The sequence below is a fragment of the Mustela nigripes genome, chromosome 4 (assembly GCF_022355385.1).
Source record: "Mustela nigripes isolate SB6536 chromosome 4, MUSNIG.SB6536, whole genome shotgun sequence".
NCBI classification, from domain to species: domain Eukaryota; kingdom Metazoa; phylum Chordata; class Mammalia; order Carnivora; family Mustelidae; genus Mustela; species Mustela nigripes.
In genome coordinates, this window is record NC_081560.1 from 158,255,115 (window position 1) to 158,280,208 (window position 25,094).

The 25,094-nt window shown below is 34.5% G+C and overlaps 1 protein-coding gene across 1 annotated transcript in view; it reads left to right on the forward strand.

Annotated features, from left to right (window-relative positions):
- The window catches only part of EXOC6 (exocyst complex component 6), a 225,857-nt gene that overhangs the window by 91,843 nt on the left and 108,920 nt on the right, over positions 1–25,094 (forward strand). Inside the window, exons 9-14 of the mRNA XM_059397700.1 lie at positions 5,022–5,105; positions 9,968–10,014; positions 10,138–10,258; positions 11,719–11,790; positions 16,827–16,924; positions 22,170–22,275. Of these exons, the coding sequence (XP_059253683.1) occupies positions 5,022–5,105; positions 9,968–10,014; positions 10,138–10,258; positions 11,719–11,790; positions 16,827–16,924; positions 22,170–22,275 (528 nt within the window). The remainder of the gene's footprint in view (positions 1–5,021; positions 5,106–9,967; positions 10,015–10,137; positions 10,259–11,718; positions 11,791–16,826; positions 16,925–22,169; positions 22,276–25,094) is intronic.

Genomic DNA, 25,094 nt, shown 5'->3' on the forward strand with positions numbered 1-25,094 from the left:
CAGTGAAATAAGTCAAGCAGAGAGAGTCAATTATCATATGGTTTCACTTATTTGTGGAGCATAACAAATAGCATGGAGGACATGGGGAGTTAGAGAAGAGAAGGGAGTTGGGGGAAATTGGAAGGGGGAGGTGAACCATGAAAGACTATGGACTCTGAAAAACAATCTGAGGGGTTTGAAGTGGCGGGTGGAGGGGTGGCGCATGGGAGGTTGGGGGAACCAGGTGGTGGGTATTAGAGAGGGCACGAATTGCATGGAGCACTGGGTGTGGTGCAAAAAATAATGAATACTGTTATGCTGAAAATAAATTTAAAAAAAAATTTTTAAAAAGCTGTTTTGCCAAATTGTGTCATAAGTGGAAGTCGTTACTTGTGTGATATTTTTGACTTCATATTAAAATAAAATGAAAACTGTCTGCCAGACTGATTAGTTCCAGCGTGATCACCATCCCTAACAAAATTCATGTGTTATTCCTGACTTTTATACTTGGTTTTATTATTTCCAAAATTTAACGCTGAAGTTTTATGTATGTCCACACATTTACTAAAGGTATATTTTATTGTTTTTATCATACTTCTCTTTTTGTAAATAACTTAGAATTCTGTCTGCATATTACACTGCGTTGTTATAAGTTAAGTAATGAGAAATAGCACTTAAGTAAGGAGAAGTGATTTGTTATCTTGTTTTTAAGGTACATGAGTAGATAAAACAATCACATTGGATAAAAATAATCTTGATGACTTTCATAATTTTATGATTTATTTCTCAGTTGTTTTCATAATATAATATTCTACAATGCATATTAATATATTTATTTGAATTGAAACATGAACTTAGACTTTTTTTGAGGGATAGTAAATACAATTGACTTAATAGTTTGATTATGAGGACTGGCTTTACTATAATTAGGTTTTAGGGTGGGCATTTATCTGTAAATTATACACACTAAATCTGCAGCTCAGAATCTTTAACTAAAAAGTGTGTTGCTGAGATGCCTGAGTGGCTCATTCAGTTCAGTGTCTGACTTTGGCTCAAATCATGAAGATGGGGTCCTGGGATAAAGCACGTAGTTGGGCTCTCTGCACAGTGGGGAGTCTGCTTGTCCCTCTTCCTCTGCCCCTCTTCCTGCTTATACCCTTTCTGTCTCTCTCTTAAATAAATAGTCTTAAAAAATAAATAAGTAAATAAAGAAAAATAAAAATTATGTTGTTAGTTCCCCCCCAAAATCCCTTTCATCATATTAAGATATTCATTTCCAATAAAAATTTACTTTTTGTTATATTAATTATCTATAACATTAATATTTAGATTGTATTGATCAGTGATGTACTAATTTAATGATAATTCAACCTAGAAGAAAAAAACTACCATAATGCCTCAATTATGGCCTTAGAGATAAAATAAAAACAAAAATGTATTACATTAGAAAATATAGTGTTGGGGGCACCTGGGTGGCTCAGTGGATTAAAGCCTCTGCCTTTAGCTCGGGTCATGATCCCAGGGTTTTGGGACTGAGCCCCGCATTGGACTCTCTGCTCAGCAGGGAGCCTGCTTCCCTCTCTCTGCCTGCCTTTCTGCCTATCTCTGTGAAATAAATAAATAAAATATTTAAAAAGAAAAGAAACTATAGTGTTAGAGGAATACCTGTCTGGCTCAGTCCATAGAGCATGTGACTCTTATTCTTGAGGTTATGAGTTTGAGCCCTACAATATGGGATAGAGTTTACTTAAAGACATAAATATAGTATTTAAAAATAACATATTAAATTAAAAAAAAAAACACAAATCCCTGTAAGAGTAGTAGTCTGGAGTATTAGTTAAAAAAGAAAAAAAGAATGCCTGGGTGGCTTAGTTTGTTAAATTTCTGCCTTTGGCTCAAGTCATGATCCCAGGGTTTTGGGGTTGATGCCCACATTGGGCTTCCCCACTGAGCAGGGAGTCTGCTTCTCCCTCTCCCCCTGCTTATTCTCTCTTAGTCTCTCTCAAATGAGTAAATCTTTAAAAATTAAAAAGGAAAGAAAAAAAGGAGTGATACCTGGGTGGCTTAGTTGATTAAGTGTCCAACTCTTGATCATACCCCAGGTCTTGATCTCTGGCTTGTAAGTTCAAGCCCCACATCAGGCTCCACACTTGGTATGGAGCCTACTTAAAAAAAAAAAAGAAAACTATAAACTTTCTAAATGTGAAAGAGAGTGTATTCATATGTTTTTTAAATGCAGGTAACCATTGGATATTTTAAATGAGGATATAATAGTTTTATTTCTAATATATTTGAAATTATATCCTTTACATTAATTTAAACTCATTGTGCAAAAAATTTAGTTACCTAAATAAAACTGTCTAACATGTTTAGGGACCACTTTTTTTTTTTTAATTCTTTTAATTGTTTGAGTATAAAAAATACTGGGAGAATTGCCCTGAGGGTTACCTAAACTTATTTTCTGCATTATAAGCTTATTTTTATGGCACTAAGAAAAGTCATTTTGTTGATAACTACTTAAATATTAAAGAAAGTTATCAGAAAAAGTTTTTTTCAGTGAAAATAAGAGTTTTGACTTTTCCCCCTTAGATTCTCTTTGGAGCCTTGAGTAGGTGAATGGGTTCCCAGCCTTTTCTTCTCATTCTGGATGGATTCTCCTTTTAAGCAGAGAGGAAGACAGAAGAAATGGTTATATAGTCATTCATTTACTTGTTTAGTCATTCATTCATTCATTCATTCATTCAAGAAATAATAATTGATTGCCTTCCATGTGCCAAACATTGTGCTAAGTGATAAGGATACAGTAGTGAACTAGTTGGACAGGACCATGTTCTAACATACTTAGAGTGATAAAGATAGATCTCTGTCATCCAATATGGTAACTACTACCTGTATGAAACTTTTTAAATTTTTTTAAAAAGATTTTTTATGGGGTGCCTGGGTGGCTCAGAGGATTAAGTCTCTACCTTCAGCTCTGGTCATGATCTCAGGATCCTGAGATCGAGCCCTGAATTGGGCTCTCTGCTCAGCAGGCAGCCTGTTTCCTCCTCTCTCTGCTTGCTGCTCTGCTTACTTGTGATCTCTCTCTGTCAAATAAATAAAATCTTTTTTTTAAAGATTTTTAAAAAAGATTTTTTATTCATTTGTGAGAAACAGAGAGAGGGGGGCAGAGGGAGAAGCCAGCTTCCTATGGAGCAGGGGGCCTGATGCAGAGCTCTATCCAAGGACCCTGGGATCACGACCTGAGCTGAAGGCAGATGCTTAACCAACTGAGCTACCCAGGAGCCCCGCAACTGTTTAAATGTAAAGTAACTTGGGGCACCTGGGTGGCTCAGTGGGTTAAAGCCTCTGCCTTCGGCTCAGGCCATGATCTCAGGGTTCTGGGATCGAGCCCCACATAGGGCTCTCTGCTTTGGCAGGGAGCCTGCTTCTTCCCTTCTCTCTCTGCCTGCCTCTCTGCCTACTTGTGATCTCTGTCTGTCAAATAAATAAATAAAATCTTAAAAAATAAATAAATAAATGTAAAGTAACTAAAATTAAAGAAAATTAAAATTCAGGGTCTCAATACTTACTATTAGCCACATCTTTCTAGTGGCTACCATATAAGATAATGCAGATACAGAAAATGTTCATTATCACAGAAAGTGCTGTTATTGGTATGATAGACTACTAATTAAGAAGTTGCAGCACAGTGTGTTAAGTGCAATGATATGGATATGCAGGTTGCTATGAGATAACACAGATAACAAGCCTCAGGCAGTTGAGGATGCCTTCTAAAAGAAGTAACATCTATAGTGAGTCTGTGAGGGTAAATAAAAGTCATACACAGAAAAAGAGAACTGGGAAGCACATTTCAAGAAAATCTTGTATGAAAGCCTGGAAATAAAAAGAAAATGATATGTTGAATATACTGAGATGAAGCAGGAGATAGAGGAAGGTTCCAGATCATGTAGGGTCTTATACGACATGTTCAGAAGTTTAGGCATGACAGCTAATTTCTTCATTTAGTTCTCTCACTGACAGCTGTATTTTGAGTTGGTCAGTCAGAAATCTAGTAAACCTTAGTGATAAGTTGGGTAACTATAAAATTCCTTGAATTTACAGTTAGTGTTCATAATTGTCATAATAACAAACAAGGTTACTGTTTTGAACTATAAGGCCAAAAACTTATTCTTGACATTCAGTATGAAATACCATTTCAGTGTTTTTGTTTTGTTTGCACATGTTGAAGAATTTCTTTATTACTTCCATATGAGAGAACCGAGGAGATATTATAATCAGTTCACAGAAAAAGTCCAATAATAGGAAAAATTATGTGGAGTAAAGGAATGTTGAGAGGAATTGCAAGTGGAGGCAAAACTATTTTTTTGGAGAGGGGAGGAAATCAATTAAAGTCATTAACAGACAAAATACTATTTATATATTTATCAGTTACCTAAACATAAATACAAAATAGGTCAAAGACAATGAAAAGGACTAGAATCTGATAACATGGAAGGATATGATATAAATGATGCAGTTTCCATTGAAATATGCAAGAATCATTTCAGTGTTTGTATTCCATTTGTTAGAAAATTTAAAATGACTCCTAGAGGTAAAGAAGTTATTTGTTTGGATGCCTGGGTGGCTTAAGTGTCTGACTCTTGATTTTGTCTCAGGTCATTACTCAGGGTCATGCATCATGCTTCCCACTCAGCGGGGAGTCTGCAGGAGATCTCACTCTCCCTCTCCCTCTGTCCCTCCCCCAACTCATGCTCTCTCTCTCTCTCAAATAAATAAATAATTTTTTTAAAGATTTATTTATTTGACAGATCACAAGTAGGCAGAGAGGCCGGCAGAGAGAGAGGAGGAAGCAGGCTCTCCACTGAGCAGAGAGCCTGATGTGGGGCTCGATCCCAGGACCCTGGGATCATGACCTGAGCCGAAGGCAGAGGCTTTAACCCACTCAGCCACCCAGGCGCCCCTAAATTATTTAATTTTAAAAAAAGAAGGTATCTGTTCATTAGTGTGTGTGTTTCATTACTCTGCTGATGTTACTTTAGGGTGATGAAGAAACATTTGAAAATTATTACCGAAAACAAAGAAAGAAACAAGCAAGACTCGTATTGCAACCACAGTCAAATATGGTAAGTATGTGAAAATTTTGAATTGGTTGTGTTGTCACTTTTTGCCTCTTACCCTGCTTTAATTTCTTCAGAGCATGTATCTCTCACTATTCATTCAACAACAAATACTTACTGAATACCTACCATTTCCAGTAATTGGTTAAGTGCTAAGGGTGCAGCAGTGAACAAAACAGGTTAAGTTCCTTCTCTCAGGAGCTTACATTCTGTTAGTCAAGTTAGATAGTAAACAAATAGGGAGTGAATAAATAGATAAACAAGTAGATATATAAAGTATCAGGGAGTAATAATTCATTTCTGACAATGTGGTAGACTATTACTTTGATTAATCGTTCCAGTGAAAAAACAAAGATGCTGGATAAAACATTTTTAAAGTTTTAAAATTATTTTTAAGTGCACCAAGGATTTGGTAGAAACATATAGCCAGGACAAAAATTAAGTGAATATGGAATTGCTCTACATGTTGGTTATGGTGATAATTATCTGACAAGATGTGTTGGTGAAAACTTGTAGAAACAGTGCATGAAAAAGTGAGTTTTATTGTATGTAACTTATACTTCAGTATATCCAACTATAAAACAAAAGAGGAAAACCTAAATGAAGGTAGAAATCCAGATAGGTTTGGGACACCTCGGTGGCTCAGTCAGTTAAGCAAGACTTTGTCTTGGTTCATGATCCCAGGGTCCTGGAATAGAGCCCCATAGAGCAGGGAGCCTTCTTCTCCCTCTCCTGCCTGCCACTCACTCTGCTTGTGCTCTCTCTCTCTGTGAAATAAAGAAATAAAATCTTTAACAAAAAAAAAAAAAAAAGAAAGAAAAGAAAAGAAAATAAAAAGAAATCCAGAGGCACTTTTATCTTAGGGGCATCTGCTGAACTGGAAAGCATGAATTTTGAGGAATACAGAGGCCTAAAGCCTAGAGCTACCCAAGGTAGCTGATAAGAGGTTGTCTCCCTTAGAAAGTAGAGACTCCAAAGAATTAGAGCCTCATTATTAGGATTACCTAGAGATCAAAAACGCCTCAGGGCACCTGGTTGGCTCAGCCAGGAGAGCATGCAACTCTTGATCTTGGAGTCATGAGTTTGAGTCCCTGGTTAGATATATAGATTACTTAAAATAAGTAAATAAATGGATACAATATTATAAAAAAAAATCTAGCAAAAACTGTCTGTTCTTTCTGTTAAACGTTATAGGGAAATTGCCTATTTTAAATGTTGGTGCTGAAGGAACAAGGGGAAAAAGATCTCTGAGAATACATAACAAGCCATTTCTCACAAGTGTTTGTTTGCAACACAAATTCATTCTATTTGGATAGTTAAAAAGAACTCAAGTTGAAAATTCAATTTGAAGTTATTCCATACTGATATTGCCTAATAGAGGAAAATGCAGAGATCTGAACTTTCATGTCATAGTTTCAAGGGAGATTAACAAGTCACAGTAAAAAGTAATTATCAAACAAGTGCGAATCATTAAAAATATGGCAACAGAAATAAATCCCAAGAGACTTTCAGTATTTGAATTATTAGCCATTTAATATAACTCTATTTATTATATTTAAAGAAATAAAAGACAAGCTTGCTGGTATGAATAAGGAACAGGAAACTGTAAGGAATGACCAAAAGGAAGAAAAATGAAGTAGAATCCCTAAAATTAAAGTTACATTCATCAAAATTAAAAATTTTATGAATAGATTTAGCAATTGGTGAGTTCTCTTAGTTGATCTGAAGAAATTATTTAGAAAGCCTCACAGAGAGACAAGAGGATAAAAACACAGAAGAGAAATAGAGGGGATATAGAGAGAAAGTCTAGAAAGAGAGTATAGCGTAAGTGGGACAGAGGAGTATTTGAGGGCATAATGGCAGAGAGTTTTCCAATATGAATAGGAAGTAGAAACTTAGACAGTCAAGCCCAAGGAATCCCAGATAGGTTAAATAAAAAGAAAAACACTCTGGGAGACCTTACAGTGAAATTGCAGAACACAAAGATAGAAAATAGAAGACCTGAAAAATAGTATCTGCTAACTTGAGCTAATTGACATTTATTGAATATTCCACCCCAAACAGTAGAATACACAGGCCTTTCAAATGCACATAGAAGGTTTACCAAGATAGATCATATTCTGAGCTATAAAATAAATCTCAACAAATATAAAAGACTTGAAATAATTCAAAGTATGTCTTTTGACTACAAGATAATTAAATTATCTATATGCAAAAAAAGAGTATTGACTTTTACCTCAGAAATTCAAGAAATGGATCATGGACTTAAATGCAAGAGCTAAAATTATGAAACTTTTAGGAAAAACAAAGGTTTTTTGATCTTGGGTTAGGCAGTATTTTCTTAGGTAAGATCTATAAAGCATGAATTATAAGAGAAAGAAATTCAAATTGAACATTGAAATGAAAAACTACTCTTCAGAAGGCATTGTCAAGAAAGTGAAAAAACAAGATACAAATGGGGAGAAAATATTTGCAAAACTCATGTCTAAAAAGGGCTTGTTTTTAGAATATGCAAAGAATTTAACTAAATAATTAAAGACAAACTAATGGATAAAAGATCCAAGTAGACATTTTACTAGATACACAGATGAAAAATAAGCACATGAAAAGATGTTCAATATCATTTTTCATCAGAGAAATGCAAATTAAAGCCACAATCCTACTACTACATACCTACTAGAATGACTAAAATTAAAAATTGATAATAGCATGTGCTGGTGACATGTGGAGCAACTGGAACTCTCATACACTTCTCGTGGTATAAAAATTATGCTGCCAATTTGGAAAATTGTTTGGCAGTTTGTTATAATGTTAAGCATACACTTAACACACAATCCAGCAGTCTTGCTCCTAGGTTTTTACCCACAAGAAATGAAAACAGTGGAATATTTTAAATGCCAAAGGGGAATAACTTTTAACCTAGGATTCTATATCCAGTGAAACAAAGGCAAAGATAGACATTTTCAGACAAAGAAGAGGAGAGTTGGCCACTGAGGCACCCTTACTAAGGAAGTTCTATAGAACCTACTTCAGGAAAAAGGAAAGTGATGCCAAATGGAAGATATGAGACGCTAGAAGGAATGAATAGCAAATAAAGTATAAATATGTAGACAGATCTATGTCAACTGTAGAAAATAATGTTAATAAAATATTATGGACTTTAAAACAAGATAGAATTAAAATACACAACAAAAGCATAAACATGAGGTGGGAGTTAATGAAATGAAACTATGCTACAATTTTCTGAATTGTCCAGAAGAGTAAAAATATTGATTGATTTTAGAGTTTGATTACTTAAGTATGCATAATATAATTTCTGGAGTAACCAGTAAAAGAGTAGAAGCAGAGTATATACTTTCACATAATATTAAAAGATTTAGAATGATAAAAAATTCATGTCTTAGAGTTGATAAAAAATGATAATTGAAACCAATAAACACTTGATAACATTGACTCAAAAATGTATTAATGCCAGATTGGCACAACTGAAAAGATAAGTAGAAAATCCATAATGGATTTTTAAGCATGTCTCAGTATGTAATAAACCAAATAGGTAGAATATCAATAAGTATAAACAACATGCTTAATAATAGACTTGTCTAATGGAACATGTAGAAGCCTGTTTCATCAACTGTAGAAACATCTTTTCAAGCATACATGGGACATTCTAAAATGTGACTATATGCATATTATAAAACAAGTGTCAGGATATGTCACAGTTCTGATGTCATGTAAACTCCTTTCTCTCTGATCATAGTATTTTATTTTTAAAAGATTTTTATTTATTTATTTGACAGAGAGAGATCACAAGTAGGCAGAGAGGCAGGCGGGGGTGGGGGGAGGGGGGAAGCAGGCTCCCCGCGGAGCAGAGAGCCCTACTGGGGCGGGGGCTCAAGCCCAGGATCTGGGATCATGACCTGAGCCAAAGGCAGAGGCTTTAAGCCACTGAGCCACCTAGGTGCCCCCGATCACAGTATTTTAAAGCTAAAAGATAAAAACACTTGTTTTCCTACAGCCTGAAAAAACCCCAGATGTTTGAAAAAAAAATTTTTTTTTAAGATTTTATTTATTTATTTGACAGACAGAGATCACAAGTAGGCAGAGAGGCAGGCAGAGAGAGGAGGAAGCAGGCTCCCTGCCGAGCAGAGAGCCGGATGTGGGGCTCCATCCAAGGACCCTGGGTTCTTGACCTGAGCTGAAGGCAGAGGCCTTAACCCATTGAGCCACCAGGCACCCCAGATGTTTGAAAATTTTGATCATACTTATGAAATATACAAAATGTAGCATTTGAACTTAATTAAAATAATGAAATATTTCATGTAACAAACTTCTAAGAATGAAATTCAAATAATCAAATATTTTCCTATATGCTTTTTGTTGAAATTATTAAGAGGCAATTATGGATCATTTTTAAGGAGTTTCACTTTTATTTTGAATCAGATATAAAGTCACTCAAAGGTTTTTAGCAGAAGATACGATGATCTGATTACTCTTTGAAAAGTATCATTCTGACAGCTGTCTGGAGAATAGTCTGTAGGAAGCAAGCCCGAAAGCTGGGAGACTGGGTAGGAGAATGATGTAACAGCACAAGTCAGAAAGTATGATGGCTTGAACTAGCTTGCTGAGAAGAGGGTTCTGAAATCATATTTACTTCTTACCTGTTTATTGTCTGTCTCCTTCTGAATGTAAGTTCCACGACGGTAAGAACTTTTTGGATTTTACTAGAGTATCTCTGGTCCTTTAAAAAATGTGTGCAATATATAGTAGACTCTCTAAATATTTGTTAATAAATGTTATAGTGACTTGGAACTTACTTTTATGTTATCAGTATTTATTGGTTTAAATTAATTTTTATTTTTCATTTGAAGCATGAAACAGTTGATGGCTATAGAAGATATTTCACTCAAATTGTAGGGTATGTATCTAATATGGAAATAACTATTATTTTTATATTATGATAAATGTCAGAACTGCTTGTTTTCTATTTGGGCTTTAATTTTTTTTTAACACATGTTATGTTGGTAATTACTGTTTTTAGGTTCTTTGTGGTGGAAGATCACATTTTACATGTGACCCAAGGATTAGTAACCAGGGCATACACTGATGAACTTTGGAACATGGCCCTCTCAAAGATAATTGCTGTCCTTAGAGCTCACTCAGTAAGTCAGACAAATTATGTTACTAAATTTTTAATTCATTTACTTTAAGAACTTCTGAAATGTATAATGTCAGAAGAAAACCGTACCTCCAACATTCTGCATTTTTGGTAACAACTCAAATTTAGAAGTAGTAGTGTTAGGCTTTTGTTTGGTAATACTGGGCTGTGATTTTGCAACTGACTGGGGCTTCCCAAAGCACTTTTAGTCCAGCATTATAGAAAATGAAGAATTAAGCTGGTCTCATTAGTCTCAACTGACCTCTTCATTAGATCACTGAAAAGCACCGTGAAGAAAGGGTTTTTAATTATCATCCCCAATTCTTTGTTTTCAAAATAAACTCCACCATTAACAGTTGAACTTGTTCTTCTATGTTTCTAATTTGTTTACAGTAATACAATTATACATTTCTTAAAAATATGCAGTTGTCAATATTTGAACTCATTTGAAATAATGAACCTTTATGTATTGAGAGGTTTTTTTATGAAAGAAAGTGAAATGACTAAATATTTGCATAATAATATCTTTCTTGGAAGTAGTATGTTAGTGTTATTTATTTATAGAGACTGTTGAAATTAATAATTGCTTATTATAGACTTTCTTAAGACAGTTTTAGTAGTTCAGGAGAATCTCTACATACTTAAAATTTTGTAATTATTTTTTATAATTTTTTATTGAGAATACAGCTTGAAAATATTTTAAATGATTATTAGCTTATGTAGTATTTCAATTTCTATTTATAGCATTATAGATTATTTATACAGTATTTGTCCAGTGAACTGTAACTTTTTCTAACATATTAGTAAGGAACAAAATATTATTATTATGGTTTATATTCAGACCAGCTCTGAATGTGTAAAATTATAGTATGCTTCCTATTATATGACATCAAATACAAAGTCATAAGGTATTAAATGCAACATATCACACAAAATCTTACTAAATGCTGTGAAGGGGACAGAATGAGTTTCATTACTTTTGGTGAATTATTAAGAAAATACTTAAGTTGTCATTCTTATCTTGGAAAAAGTAGTATGTTATATCTCTTTTATAAGAGAATAAAAAGAATAATAGAAAAATAATAGAAAAGTAAAAATATGTGGTTTATATATAAACCATTTTTTCAGTTTAAATATAACTGGTTTAAATATAACTAGTTCCTTAAAATCTGGAAACTTTTAGAAATATAAGCATCATTGCTTTGACCAGAGGTTAGTGCATGCAAATTTTAGTAAAATTTCTTTTCATATAATATAGGTACTTCAGGTACATTATGTTATGGTCTTTCTCTAAGTATTTTTACTGAATAGATGAAACCAGCCATGGATCTAACTAAGATTTTAAATTTATTGGAAGTCTGGCATACTAAAGGAAATATTTTCAGGTTTTATTTGTTTTTAGCCAAATGACTCTGGTTTATATTTGTTTCTTTGTATTTCCATCCCTCCACCTCTCTCCCCCAGTCTTATTGTACTGATCCTGATGTTGTGCTGGAGCTGAAGAATCTCATTGTAATATTTGCAGATACTTTGCAGGTGGGTGGTAATCTAACATTCATTTAATGTCTATTTTGACCTCTTAAAGATAAACAAAATACAGAACATACTTATTTATTTTTATTATGGATTAATGGTAATAAATTAGTAGTAAACAAATGTTTGCTTATGTATTGGTATTCTCTATTACCCAAGACTTTTCATTCTCCCCAGCTTCCTGATTATGAAGTTTGGACAGAGCTCAGGAATTATTACCATTTTTTAAAGAAATATTGTCATTTGAGGGCGCCTGGGTGGCTCAGTGGGTTAAAGCTTCTGCCTTTGGCTCAGGTCGTGATCCTGGGGTCCTAGGATAAAGCCCTCATCGGGCTCTTTGCTTGGCAGGGAGCCTGCTTCCCTTTCTCTCTCTGCCTGCCTCTCTGCCTGCCTACGATCTCTGTCTGTCAAATAAGTAAATAAAATATTTAAGTTAAACAAAATAAATAAATAAAACATTGGTCATTTGGGGTACCTGGGTAGCTCAGTCGTTAAGTGTCTGCCTTCAGCTCAGGTCTTGATCTTGGGATCGAGCCCCACACTGGGTTCCTGGCTCAGTGGGAAGCCTGCTTCTCCCTCTCCCACTCCCCCTGCTTGTGTTCCCTCTCTTGCTGTGTCTCTATCAAATAAATTTAAAAAAAAAAATCTTTAAAAAAAATAAATAAAATATTGGTCATTCAGTTAGAATAAAGTTTTTGTCTAGATAAACTATTTTTGTAGTTAAAAAAAAAAAAGTGCATGGTATAGTGGAAAGAACTTTGAACTAGAAATGAGAAAATGCAAGTTCTGCCTTAGCATGGGCTCTAGGAATCACACAAGACCCTGAGTTTGTACCTCTTCTGTTGACTAATTGTATATTTATAGGCTTCCTAAGCTTTAGATCCTCATGAAAATGGTTTTGTTCCTAGTTTTCGGGATTGTTTTGAGTTTTAAGTGTAATAACAAATATGAAAACATACAGTTTGAAAGCTGTATCCACTCATTTCCTTCCTAATTTCAGGTGTACTAGAACTGAGAAAATCACTTTACTTCTTTGAGTCTTGCTTTTTTTCTTTTTAAAAATAAGGTTAAAATTGAATTAATTTTAAGCTTGTCCCTTTTTCTTGATCATGGATGGTCAAGAATTGTTGCATTTTGTTTTCATGTTTAAACTTTTGGGACTTTTATGCTTGGAAGAACATTTTGTGAAATACAGGTTAATGTTTTACAAAGTGCGATAATAGATGTTACTTTAAAAAGAGTTCTGGGGGCGCCTGGGTGGCTCAATGGGTTAAAGCCTCTGCCTTCGGCTCAGGTCATGATCCCAGGATCCTGGGATTGAGCCCCACATCGGGCTCTCTGCTCAGCAGGGAGCCTGTTTCCTCCTCTCTCTCTGCCTGCCTCTCTGTCTACTTGTGATCTCTGTCTGTCAAATAAATAAATAAAATCTTAAAAAAAAAATAAAAAGAGTTCTGCATTCTAAAACATTTGGGAAATAAGTAAAGTAACACAGATTTCTCCACTAAAAGTCTTTCTCAGAGCAAATTTATACCATATGATTCCAAAAGGAAGGTGCTTATGCAGCATTTTCCTGATATATTTGATCCTTGGGTCTCCCCCCCCATATGACATCTCATAGACTTAGAGCTTCATATAATATACTTTGGGAAATGCTAATTGAAACTACTTGCTTCATCACAAGATTCTTTTCATCCTAGAGTAATGGTTGCCTACTTTATTCTTAAACCTAAAAAGATTCCACATACTCCTTCAGTAAATTATTTTATCATCTTATATCTTTATTAATTTCTCTGCCTTATACTGTAACACTGGGATAATGTGGATTTTTTTTGTTTTCATAAATTTTGTGACATATATCTGTAATATTGATTTTTAGACAAAAAAAAAAACTTTTGGTAAGTTTTATCAGAGACTACCTTAATTTTTTTAGGCCTATCTCTAAATAAGGGATAGGCCTTATTTAGGTGAGGGGGAGTTTTGCTATCCTTAATGACTCAAAGCATTACTACTCAAAGCATGGTAAGGATACCACTCACTGGTCTGGAAAGGGTTACTAGTCCAAAAACTGTTATGGATCCATAACAAAAAGGAGCTTCTGTCAGAATGTAAATCAGCTACATCACTAAGTACAAAATTTAGATCAACTGGCATTTATTTTGTAGCAAGATTTTCTCAATGTAAGTTAGCTGCATTGATTTATATTCTGGTACAAGCTCCCATTTGTAAACCATAATGAACTGTTCTGAATTGGCACTTTGAGTACAATTAAAGGTAGAATATGTGCTGTGGTTCCAAGGATCTCTAGAGAATTGGAGAAGAGTAATAGACAATAGCAGGTAATAGAGGCATTAGAAAGTAATAGTAATGGATATATAAGCCCTTGTAAGTGTACCTTTCTAATCTTAACTTCTTTGAAATAAGATTGAGGAAAACAAATGAGTCCTTATTACTTATTCAGCAGTCCTGCAGTACTTTCATTCCAATGAAAATTGACAGGCTGAGTATTAGGTGGGTTTTATTGTACATAGTTAATAAATGCTGACTTTTCAAATTACACTTTTTTTTTGTTGTTGTTGGTTTTCTTTGTAAGACAGAGAGGTGGGGAGGGGCAGAGGGAGAGAGAATCTCTAGCAGGCTCCATTCCATGCCCAGCACAGAGCCTGATGACCTTGAGATCATGACCTGAGCCAAAATTAAGAGTTGGGATGCTTAAATGACTGAGCCACCCAGGCGCCCTTCAAGTTATACCTTTAATTAAAGAATTGGGGAGGGTCTTTCACAAAAATTAAAGAATACTGCATGATAATTAGTATTTAAAAATTGGCACTTTGCCACCCTAAGGAAAATTTTCTTTTCATATTTCATTTTGCTACTTAAAGCTGACTAAATAACATTAAAAAGTAATACTAGCATATTTTTTGCCCTTTTTTTGGCCTATTTATTGCCTATTCAGTAAATCAGAAGTAAACATTTATGATTTCATTCACTAACATTTTTTGAGTACCCACCATGTACTAGTAGCTAGATGAGGTGTAAAATGATGGAGATATAAAAATCAGTAAGATATAAAATCAATGAGATATAAAAATCCTTCAAGAAATTTACAGTTTAGTTGTAAACAAGATGCATAAGACATATTAATATAGCAGTATATTAAAAAGCTTTGACCTCGCAGATGATAGAATGTCTAACTGATTCCAGGAGTTGGGAAAGTCTGTATAGAAAGTTAAAACGCGAGTTGGATTTTAAAAGATAAATTCATCAGGTACATATCAAGAAAGAGGCATGAATGGCAGGGAAAATAAAACAGCATGTATAAACTATAGATAGAGTGTTAGTATGGTGAGCATGAGATTGGTCAAGTAGTTTGTGATAGAAACTATGGTAGATGTGTGTGAACAAAAAAGTGCAAATAGTGGTAATGAAACTGATCCAAATTATGGCAAGAATTGTGGGACTTTAGTTTGATCTAAATTATGGCAAGAATTGTGGGACTTTAATAAATCTTTGGCAATTTTTAATCAGAGGAATGGCATGATCATATTTATACTTTAAATGATAATTTAAAGAGTCTTGGCAATAGATTGAGTTGAAAGAGACAGATGGTTGGAACTTCAGTCGAGGCAAGAGTTGTGAAGGACTGAAATAAAGCAGTGGCACTGGGAATACTTCTGGAAAAAATAAGTCATAGAGAGGGATGATAGATTTGAGATTTTTGAAGGAGGTAAAATCAAAAGAATTTGGTGAATGATTAGATATGTTTGTGTGTGGGGTTTAGATGTTTTTCAGGTTTCTTTCCTGATAAATTGGATTGGTGGTAGAACTATTAACACAGATAGGAAATAAGAAAAGCACTTTGTTTAGTTGGAAAGGGATGAGATAAGTTAACTTTAGCATGCTTGTAGCATACTGATTGGAGATGTCTCACAGGTATTGGAATTAAATATCTGGAACTTCCAGAGGCATAACTAGAGATGTAGATTCAGAATAATCAGAGAAAATATGTTTGAAGTCAGTAGATGTCAGGTTATGCTAGAGACCTAGAAGAAAAATCCAAGAGTGGAGATAGAAGAAAAAGGGCAAGTGGAAGGATGACTGTTCATAAACAAGAGGAGAACAAAGAGAGAGAGTAGTGTTACAGAATTCAAAGCAGACGAGTTTCAAGAGAGGTAATGTAGAATGAGACATCATCGCCTTCTATATTTAGGAGGTAATCTGTGACATTGTTGAGAGCAATTTTAAAGGAATAGGAGTGGCAGTTAGATTGTAGTAGGTTTGTCTATGAAGAGAGTAAGAAAAGGAGGCATCTGGCAGGGCACAGCAGATTGAGGAAGGGCTTTTTTGGTTTTTTATTACTTTTCTTGGTTTAAGGATGGTAGGTAGTTAGCATATTTATTTAGCAAAGAGAAAGGAACTAGTGGAAGTTAAAGATAATAGTGAGTAGGATCAAAAAATAAGGAAGGTGGAAACCTTGAAGGGAAAGAAGGGAAAACTCTGATACAACAGAAATCTTTTGTCCTGAAAATGGGTAAAATTTTAGTGACTTTCTAGTTGGAAAGGAATAAAGTTCGGGAGAGTGTATGTTCGATGGAAAGGTATATTTTTTCCCCTATACAGCGAAGTCGATCTTAAACTGAAGGTGCAAAAGGAAACCAGCCTGTTTCAGACAAAATATATTCCCTTGTCTTCTTTTATCCTTTTTAGGGATCACTTTCCAAGATACCATTATGTAGATCACTAAAAACCTGAACTTTTCCTCAGGCTTGATTTCTAATACTTTTTAAGATTAACAGTGTAATCCAGACTGAAAAGAAAGAAGAAATACAAAAATTATTCCAGCTTCTTAAAACTCTTTCTAGATTCTTTTTTACCCTAATGCAACCTAGTAGAAAGTAAAAAAGAGGCCTTCTTTTTGTGCTGGTAGAATGACATACAATATGATATAGTGATCACTTTCAAACAATTCTTCAGTATTCCCAACACTTCTTTACTGAGTATACGTATTTATTTGACTTGTTTATCACTTTGTTGTGTTTTAGGGTTATGGTTTTCCAGTGAACCGACTTTTTGACCTTTTATTTGAAATAAGAGATCAATACAATGAAACACTTCTTAAGAAATGGGCTGGAGTTTTCAGGTTAGTCAAAAGCCATGAAACTTTAAAAGGGAAAAAGTTTGTTAAATGCTAAAATGATTGATTTTATATTTAGCAATAAAAAATGCTTATTGGGGCTCCCGGTGACTCAGTCATTCAGTTTCTGCCTTTGCATTGTGTTGTGATCCCAGGGTCCTAGAATGGAGCACCGGGCTCCTTGCTCAGTGGGAAGCCTGCTTCTCCCTTTCTCACTCTGTTGATTGTGCTCTCTCTCTGGCTGTCTCTCTCTCTGTCAAATAAATAAAATCTTTTTTTAAAAATGTTACAAATTTTCATTGTGGTAAAAGATACATAACAAATTTTGTCATTTTAACCTTTTTAAAATGTACAGTTTCGTGACATTAAGTTCATTTATATTGTTGCAACAACCCCTACTATCCTTCAGAACTTTTTCATCTTCCCAAACTGAAACTGTACCAATTAACCATTAACTCCCTCATCCCTTCTTCTAGCCCCTGGCAGTCACCATTCTACTTGGTCTCTATGAATTTGGCTACTCTAGGTACTTCATATAAGTGGACTCCTACAGTGATTATTTCATTCAGCATAATGTTTCCAAGGTCCACCCATGTTGTAGCATGTATCAATATCTCATTCTTTTTCAAAGCTGGACAGTATTCTGTTATATGGATATGACTACATTTTATTTATCCATTTATCCATCTGTGGACAGTTGTGTCATTTGCACCTTTTTTGCTGTCATGAGTAATGCTGCTGGGAACACTGATGTACAGATACATGTTTGAGTTCCTGTTTTCAGTTCTTTAGGGTATATACTCAGAAGTAGAATTGCTGGATTATATGGTGCATATGTTTAATAAATTGAGGAAGAGGAACCAGCATACTGTTTCTCCCAGAGTGGCTGAACCCTTTATAATAAATTTTTTATTATACTACTTTTAGTTCTAATCTCTGTAGTTTTTTTTTTCCTCTAGTAAATGATTGGATGTAAGGCTGTAAGTATTCAAAGGCATTTAATATTAGAAACAGAGATCTATACCTTTTAAATTTTGTTTGGAGAAAGAGCTATTTTTATAAATAATATTAGATTAAAAATCTTTAAAGCATCTAATTAGGAAAATTACTTTTGCTTTAATCACTTGCCTGCAGGGAATGGACAAAGTATTTTAAGATCTGTATAATTTTGTATTGCCATGAGAAGAGAAACTTTGTTCCCTAATTCTAAAATCTTTTTTCTCCTCCCTCTTCCTTCCTTCCCTTTCTTCCTTTCTTTTTTCTTTCTTTTAAAATGTAAATCGTGAGCTCTTACATCTAGGTTGCCCAAATTGATAGAAGTGATGAGGCAATAATACTTGATGAGATTAAAACAAAATATGTGAAAGGATTTAACATCAGCTTGGCATTTGCCTCATCAGTTTTCAAAACTGTGGAGGGTTGACCTTCTGAGTACTGTGATAGAAATCTTTTTAAAATACCAAAGTGGGTCATAAGGAGATACACTTTTGTTAAATTCTGATTTGCACTTTTTGTGTTAACATTCCTTATGGGTTATGTTGTCAGGATGTTGTCTCAAGTGGAGAGTTGACAGTCTTGATGAAACATGTATTAAATCTCAGCAATTTTTGATCTTTACCATTTTAAAAATACAGGTAGTGCTTATTGATAGGAGTGGTAATCTATAATGTGTATGCTATGATATAATGTGTTTTCTCTTATTTATTGTAAGACTTCTAGTATGAGGTAGCACCTTGGTGACTCAGTCAGTTAAATGTCTTACTCTAGATTTTGGCTCAGGTCATGATCTCAGAGTCATGAGATCCAGCCCCACATCGGGCTGCATGCTCAGTGCAGAGTCTGCTTGAGATCCTCTCACTCTGCCCCCCTCCCCTACCCCTGTGCTAGAACTCATGTGCTCTCTCCCTCTGTCTCTTTCTCTCGAATACATAAAATAAATCTTAAAAAAAAAAAAAAGACTTCTAGTAATGAGTTTGTTCCCCAAGATTGGGGAAACCATGAGGTATTGTTTTCTCTCTGGGAAGGTAATGGGTTCATTCAGATGGAGATAAGATTAATGTTATCCTCCATTGTAGTTGGGGAGGATAATGAATGATAGCTTGGCACTTCTAATGAGTAATTCCCAAATTATGGGTACTTTCAGTACCCTTCTAGACCATGCTTTTTGCTTAGATTTTTAAGAAGTAGCAGAGGGGCCTTGGCTGGCTTAATCAGTATAAGCATGCAACTCTTGATCTCAGGGATGTAAGTTTGAGCCTCATGTGCGTGTTATAGAGATTACTTAAAAATAAAATCTTGAAACAAATAAGAGAAGAATATGTTTCAAGAATAAAATCTTGAAACAAATAAGAGAAATAGCAGAATTTAAGCTTTTCTTATTTCTGACCTAAATCTTCAAATATTTTACAACTAGTGAAGTGACAACCTCACAATGGCAAAAAATGTAAAAGTTGTCATCATTACTGAATAATTAAAACTTGGCTATTTCTGTGATAGAATTTATAGTCTGACTGTTATTATAGTTTATGTATCCATGTGTGGTTTTCTCCAACTATATTGTGAATACCAGTATTGTTTATATTTATATTCTTGATTGCCTAGCCCCAAGTATAATGCTTTATTATACAGAGTAAGAACTCAGTAAATGTTCATAGAATTCAGTTCAGTAAACAATCCCTTTTAAGACTACATTAACATTTTAAGAATGTGAATGTACCATTTAATAAATTATCTCTCCTTGCATATAAATGATTCCTTGCCATTTGTATGAAGTAAGTAATTTATGGCCTTCTAGTAGTTTCTTTTCTTTTTTTTTTTTTAAGATTTTATTTATTTATTTGACAGAGAGAGACAGCAAGAGAGGGAACACAGGCAGGGGGAGTGGGAGAGGGAAAAGCGGGCCTTTTAGTAGTTTCTTAACCTGTAACTTGCCTTTTTAAAAAAATTTTAATGCCAATACAGTTAACATACAGTGTTATATTAGTTTCGGGTGTACAGTATAGTGGTTCAACAGTTCTGTGTTATACAGTGTTCATTAAGATAAGTGTGCTCTTAATTCCTTTTACCTATTTCACCCATCCCTCCACTCACCTCCTCTCTGGTAACCATCTGTTTGTTGTCTATAGTATAATTTTTCCTTTAACCCCTTCTTTTAAAACACTATTTAGAAGGAAATAGAATTAGCTGAAGCCTCTCACAATATTTTAGGTGAACAGAGTTTTATTCCATACAGTCTTATTGTATCTACCTTGCACAGCATCATGATTTACAAACCTGTGCCTTTATTTCCAGCCTCTCATCAAGACCCTAGGCCCATTTATCAGTGAAATATCATTCATCCACTGCTCAAACTGTATCCTCTTGAGATCTTCTTTACCTCTGCAATGTCTCTAATGAGGTGGCACTTAACATCATCTGTCCCTTTGCCCTGTTTAGAAACCACAGATATATCCAGATTATACCTTCCTTCATAATCCTCATTTAGTTTTTAAATCCTGTCTATATATTCTACTTCTTAAACGTTCTTTCTGCCCCACTAGGACAGCTTTAATTCACATCCTTAACACCTTTTATCTAGATTATTCTTCAGTCTTTTGCACTGGCCTCTGTGTTTGTTAATGTCCCTTTTCCAGTTTGTCCTCTGTGTAGTAGACCTATTACTCCAGGCTAAAATCTGGGTGCCTCAGTTTATCCATCTGCCTGGCCTCATTTACACCATGTCTTTTGTCTACTTGACACTCCAGTAGTACTGCATTACTTGTGGTTTATTCCCTCCCATGCTCATACTTTTTTTTTTTTTACCCCTTATGCTTTTACTTGTTGTGTTCCATCCTTCAGAAGTGCTGTTCTTCCTTAATCTCTTTATTTATTTTATTTATTTTATTTTTTATTTTTTTTTAGACAACTATCATATGATCTCCCTTAATCTCTTGAGAAGTATTTCTTTTTCATCTTGAAAGACTCTACAGAGCTCATGTTTTCTTTATAAAACTTTCCATGAGATAGGTCCAGCTACTCTGATAAACTTAATCATTTCTCCTTTGTGCTATTTCTCAACCTTGTACCTCTTCTATTATATGTATAACACTATTATAAACATTATTATTTGTTTTCATATCTGTATCTCCTCTTAGGTTGAGAACAAAGATTTTGCATTTATCTTCATGAAGTAGGGAATTTTCATCACAATTACCCCAGAGGCTGGCACACAATAGATGCTCAATAAATATTGGTCATGCTGAGTTCCTGATTGAAAGAAAGTTGATGATTGGAGAGCAAGTATATTTGGATAGTCTGGGTTAAGCTACAGTAACAAAAATGCCCCATATCTAAGCAGATGAACATAGACATTTTATTTCTAACACAGAAGTCCCTAGTAGGTCTAGTAGTCCAAGATCCAGGCTGTTTGTATTTGTGTTTCTACATTCTCAACATGTGGTCTGCCCTATTACCATTGGAAAGAGAGTCACACAGTTAGCTCATAAGTTAGACTTGAAGCAACACCTATCACTTCCATTCACAACCCAGTGGCCAAAATTGGTGATACAGCTCTGTGCCTTTGCGAGAGGGCTGTGTAGGAGAACAGAAGGGTACTGGGTGAGTAGTAACTGTCTCTGCCTTACTAGATATAGAAGGTCCTTTTGTAAACACATTTTGAAAAGACTAAATAAAATAAATAAATAGAAGCACTGTTTTCCTCTTCAGGGAATTTATGATCTAGTTGGGAAGAGAGAAGATACTTATAATTTGAGAGTTGTCTCTAACAAGAAATACAACTGGAATACTTTTCATCTCATGGCTTTGTTTTTAATTATAGATAATGTTTGTTTTGACTGCATGTTTTAAGAATTGTTCTAGGGGGCGTCTGGCTGGTGCAGTTGGTGAAGCATGTGACTCTTGATCTCGGCGTCATGAGTTTGATTCCTACACTGAGTGTGGAGATTACTTAAATAAATAAATCTTTTTAAAAAAAATTGTTCTAGAGTAAAAAACTAAGACTAAAATGCTGAGAGGATATAAAGCAAGTGGGAGGAAGAGATTGCACATGAATTTTGAGGGACAGTAGCTTCTCAGCCTTTGGCTAAGATCAAGTGAATTTTGAGGGACAGTTTATTTTATATTGAATTTTAGAACTGTCTAATAAAATGCTTTTGAAGTAATGGTCTTTTTTTTTTTTTGGTAAGTATTGTCTTATATCACTCTAGTGATACACTTTTTTAATGTTAAATTTTCACTTCTTTTTTCTTAACAGGGACATTTTTGAAGAAGATAATTATAGCCCCATCCCTATTGTTAATGAAGAAGAATATAAAGTAGTCATCAGTAAATTTCCTTTTCAAGATCCAGACCTTGAAAAGGTACAAGTTAGTTTTTAATTCCAGAATTTTCTTAAACATAAATTCATAATAGTTATTGCTACCTAATATTGACCTGACATTGTAAGTGAGAGTGGCTTCTTTTGAAGCTTTTGTTGTTGTTCTGTTATTTGAGAAAATCAATTATGTTTTGTTAACTTTTAAAAAATTATGTTACTACTACTACGAGTGCTGCTGTTTTTACGAAGTTAAGAAGGGGCTTTCCTGGGGATATTAGGAGCAGTTGTCCCAAATGTCAGGTGAATTCCCAGGACAGGTATTAGTAACATTACGTAGATTCTAAATTAGACAATGTAAATGTTGAGTTGATTATAGGAATAGATTACATTCTAGGGAAAGAGAGGAGAATTTGTTTGAAATGTTCATCACTGTGGAAAATCTTATTTTGTGTTTTCTTTTCTAGAAATAATATACTTCGGCAAAAAGTTTATCTTGGTTAAATAAGAGGTGTATGAATGCAATTGCCACCTGTAGATTTTTCTTGAAGTAGGAATATGTATTTTTGGAGTAGAGATGTCTGAACAAAAGGTAGGATAGGGAAAGAAAATAGGCCAGCATGTAGAGTATTGTGGGAATACACACGATTGCACCTGTGTATTCATACTTGTGTGTATTCATACATATGTGTTCATACCTGCACACAAGCATGCAGTTGTACCTATCTATTATCTGCGGGTAGAATCAGATCTCCTGGAAAAAGGGTATCATGTTTTCTGTTATTGTCACTTTTTTATTCTTTTTTTTCCTCTTTACTCTTTTTTATTGCCCAACTGTTTATAATTTAGTTCTTCTCTACATTTTTATTTCTTCACAATGAAGAACAAAAATGAATTTTGAGTGAGTTGTGTGAACTCTATTTGTAAATTTTTATTTTTTTATATACATAAACTAGGCATATTTTGTTTAATAGTCACTAAATACAGGACCATGTAATTCATAGCTTGTAGATTATAGCTAAGACTGCCATTACATAACATAATAGTTGTCTTCTGACACAGAAGACCAGAACGTTCCACAGGTCATAGCTTTGTTTTATTTGTTTTAATTACTGGTAATAGGTTTGTTCAGACTATAGCATCTGTATAAAGATTGGATTTGGCCCCAGTTCACATGCCATCTCTGCCTGTGGCTTATTATAGGCAGATGACTTACCCTATTTGGGCATTTGTGCCACATCTGTCAAATGAGAAGTTTGAACTAAATAAGCTCTAATGTCCTTTCTAATTACACAAAATTATCTAAAATAGGTTTATAGTTAAAAAGAAGTTTGACTTTGCTTGTAGGATGCTTCCAAAATATGTAGTACCTCTTAGGATTAAGCTGGTTAGGAGTTGTCTTCATTGGTTCATATATTATTAAAAAGAGGAACTAATGTTGAAGTAAAAGCTACGTGGAAAATTTAAATATGCAAGCTTAAAGAAAAATCTCATTAAGTTATTTAGTATCATTGGATATACTCCATTTTTTTCCTAATTTGAGTATACCTTTCAATTAAAACTAGTAGAAATGATATAAAGCTGTCTCAAATAACTCTAGTTATATTTTCAGTGTAAATTATATGAACAAGTAGTAAGACTGAACATATATGCAAAGATCTGTCTTTTTGCAGATAACTGTACTTTGATTAGAACACTTTGCCTAAAACAAGAACATATTCTTATTGTCTTTAATGTCATTAAAATTAAAATTCTTAAAGCTAAAATTTCTTTCAAATAGTATTGGGTTCATTATTCCGTAGAGCATAAATTGGAGGTGAGTTAGCACTTGCATCATTATCAGGTGATTTTAAAGAATAGCAACTTTTGTTGGTTTTTCTAGTACTCCTGATTGAATCTCTAAATTTGGAAAGGTTGAACCTATCAGTTCTGGAGAGACACTGCTGTGTATGAATGTTTTCATTACCAGCCAGTTCAAAGTTTCTGATGGAGGTACCTAAGAATACCTTTGTTCATTCAATTATTTATCAGTCACCTGCTATATAGTAGACACTGTGCTATTTGGTGGTTTCTTGGTTTCTGCTGTCAAGGAGCTTATAGTCAAGTAAGGGATAAATAGGACATTACAACTCACAAAATTTGGCATTCCTTAAGATAGAGGAGGCAGCATGCAGAAAGGCTGTAATTCTGTAGCATAAATTGCAAGGTAGATAAAATACAAGAGATGAAGATCAAGTAATGAAGATGAAATAGAAAGGGCCAGACTGTAATAGTCCTGGTAAACAGTGTTAGAGAATTCAGCCTTTATCCTAAGGGTTGCTGAGAAGTCACAACAAGGTTTTAAGCAATAAAACCATAATCAGATTTGTGCTTTAGAAAGATCTCTCTGGGGGCACCTGGGTGGCTCAATCAGTTAAGCATCTGACTCTTGATTTCATCTCAGGTCGTGATCTCAGGGTCATAAGATCGAGCCCTGGGATGGGCTCTGGCTGAGCATGGAGCCTGCTTAAGATTTCTCTCTTTCTTGGCCCTTCTCTGCCCTGCTCACACTTTCTATCCAAAAAAAGAAAGAAATGGAAGGAAAGAAAGGAAGGAAGATGGATAAATAGATTGATCGATCAATCTCTCTCTCTCTCTTTCTGGATAGTGAGTGGAGAATGGATTGGAGGAGAGTTAAGACTAATGTCTGGGAGACCAGCTAGGGGATTGTTGCAGTTATCTTGTTAAGAGAGACTGGTGACCTGAGTGGGAGTTACTGTCATGGAATTTGATTTAAGAGATGTTTAGGGGGTGCCTGGGTGGCTCAGTGGATTAAAGCCTCTGCCTTCAGCTCAGGTCATGATCCCAGAGTCCTGGGATCAAGCC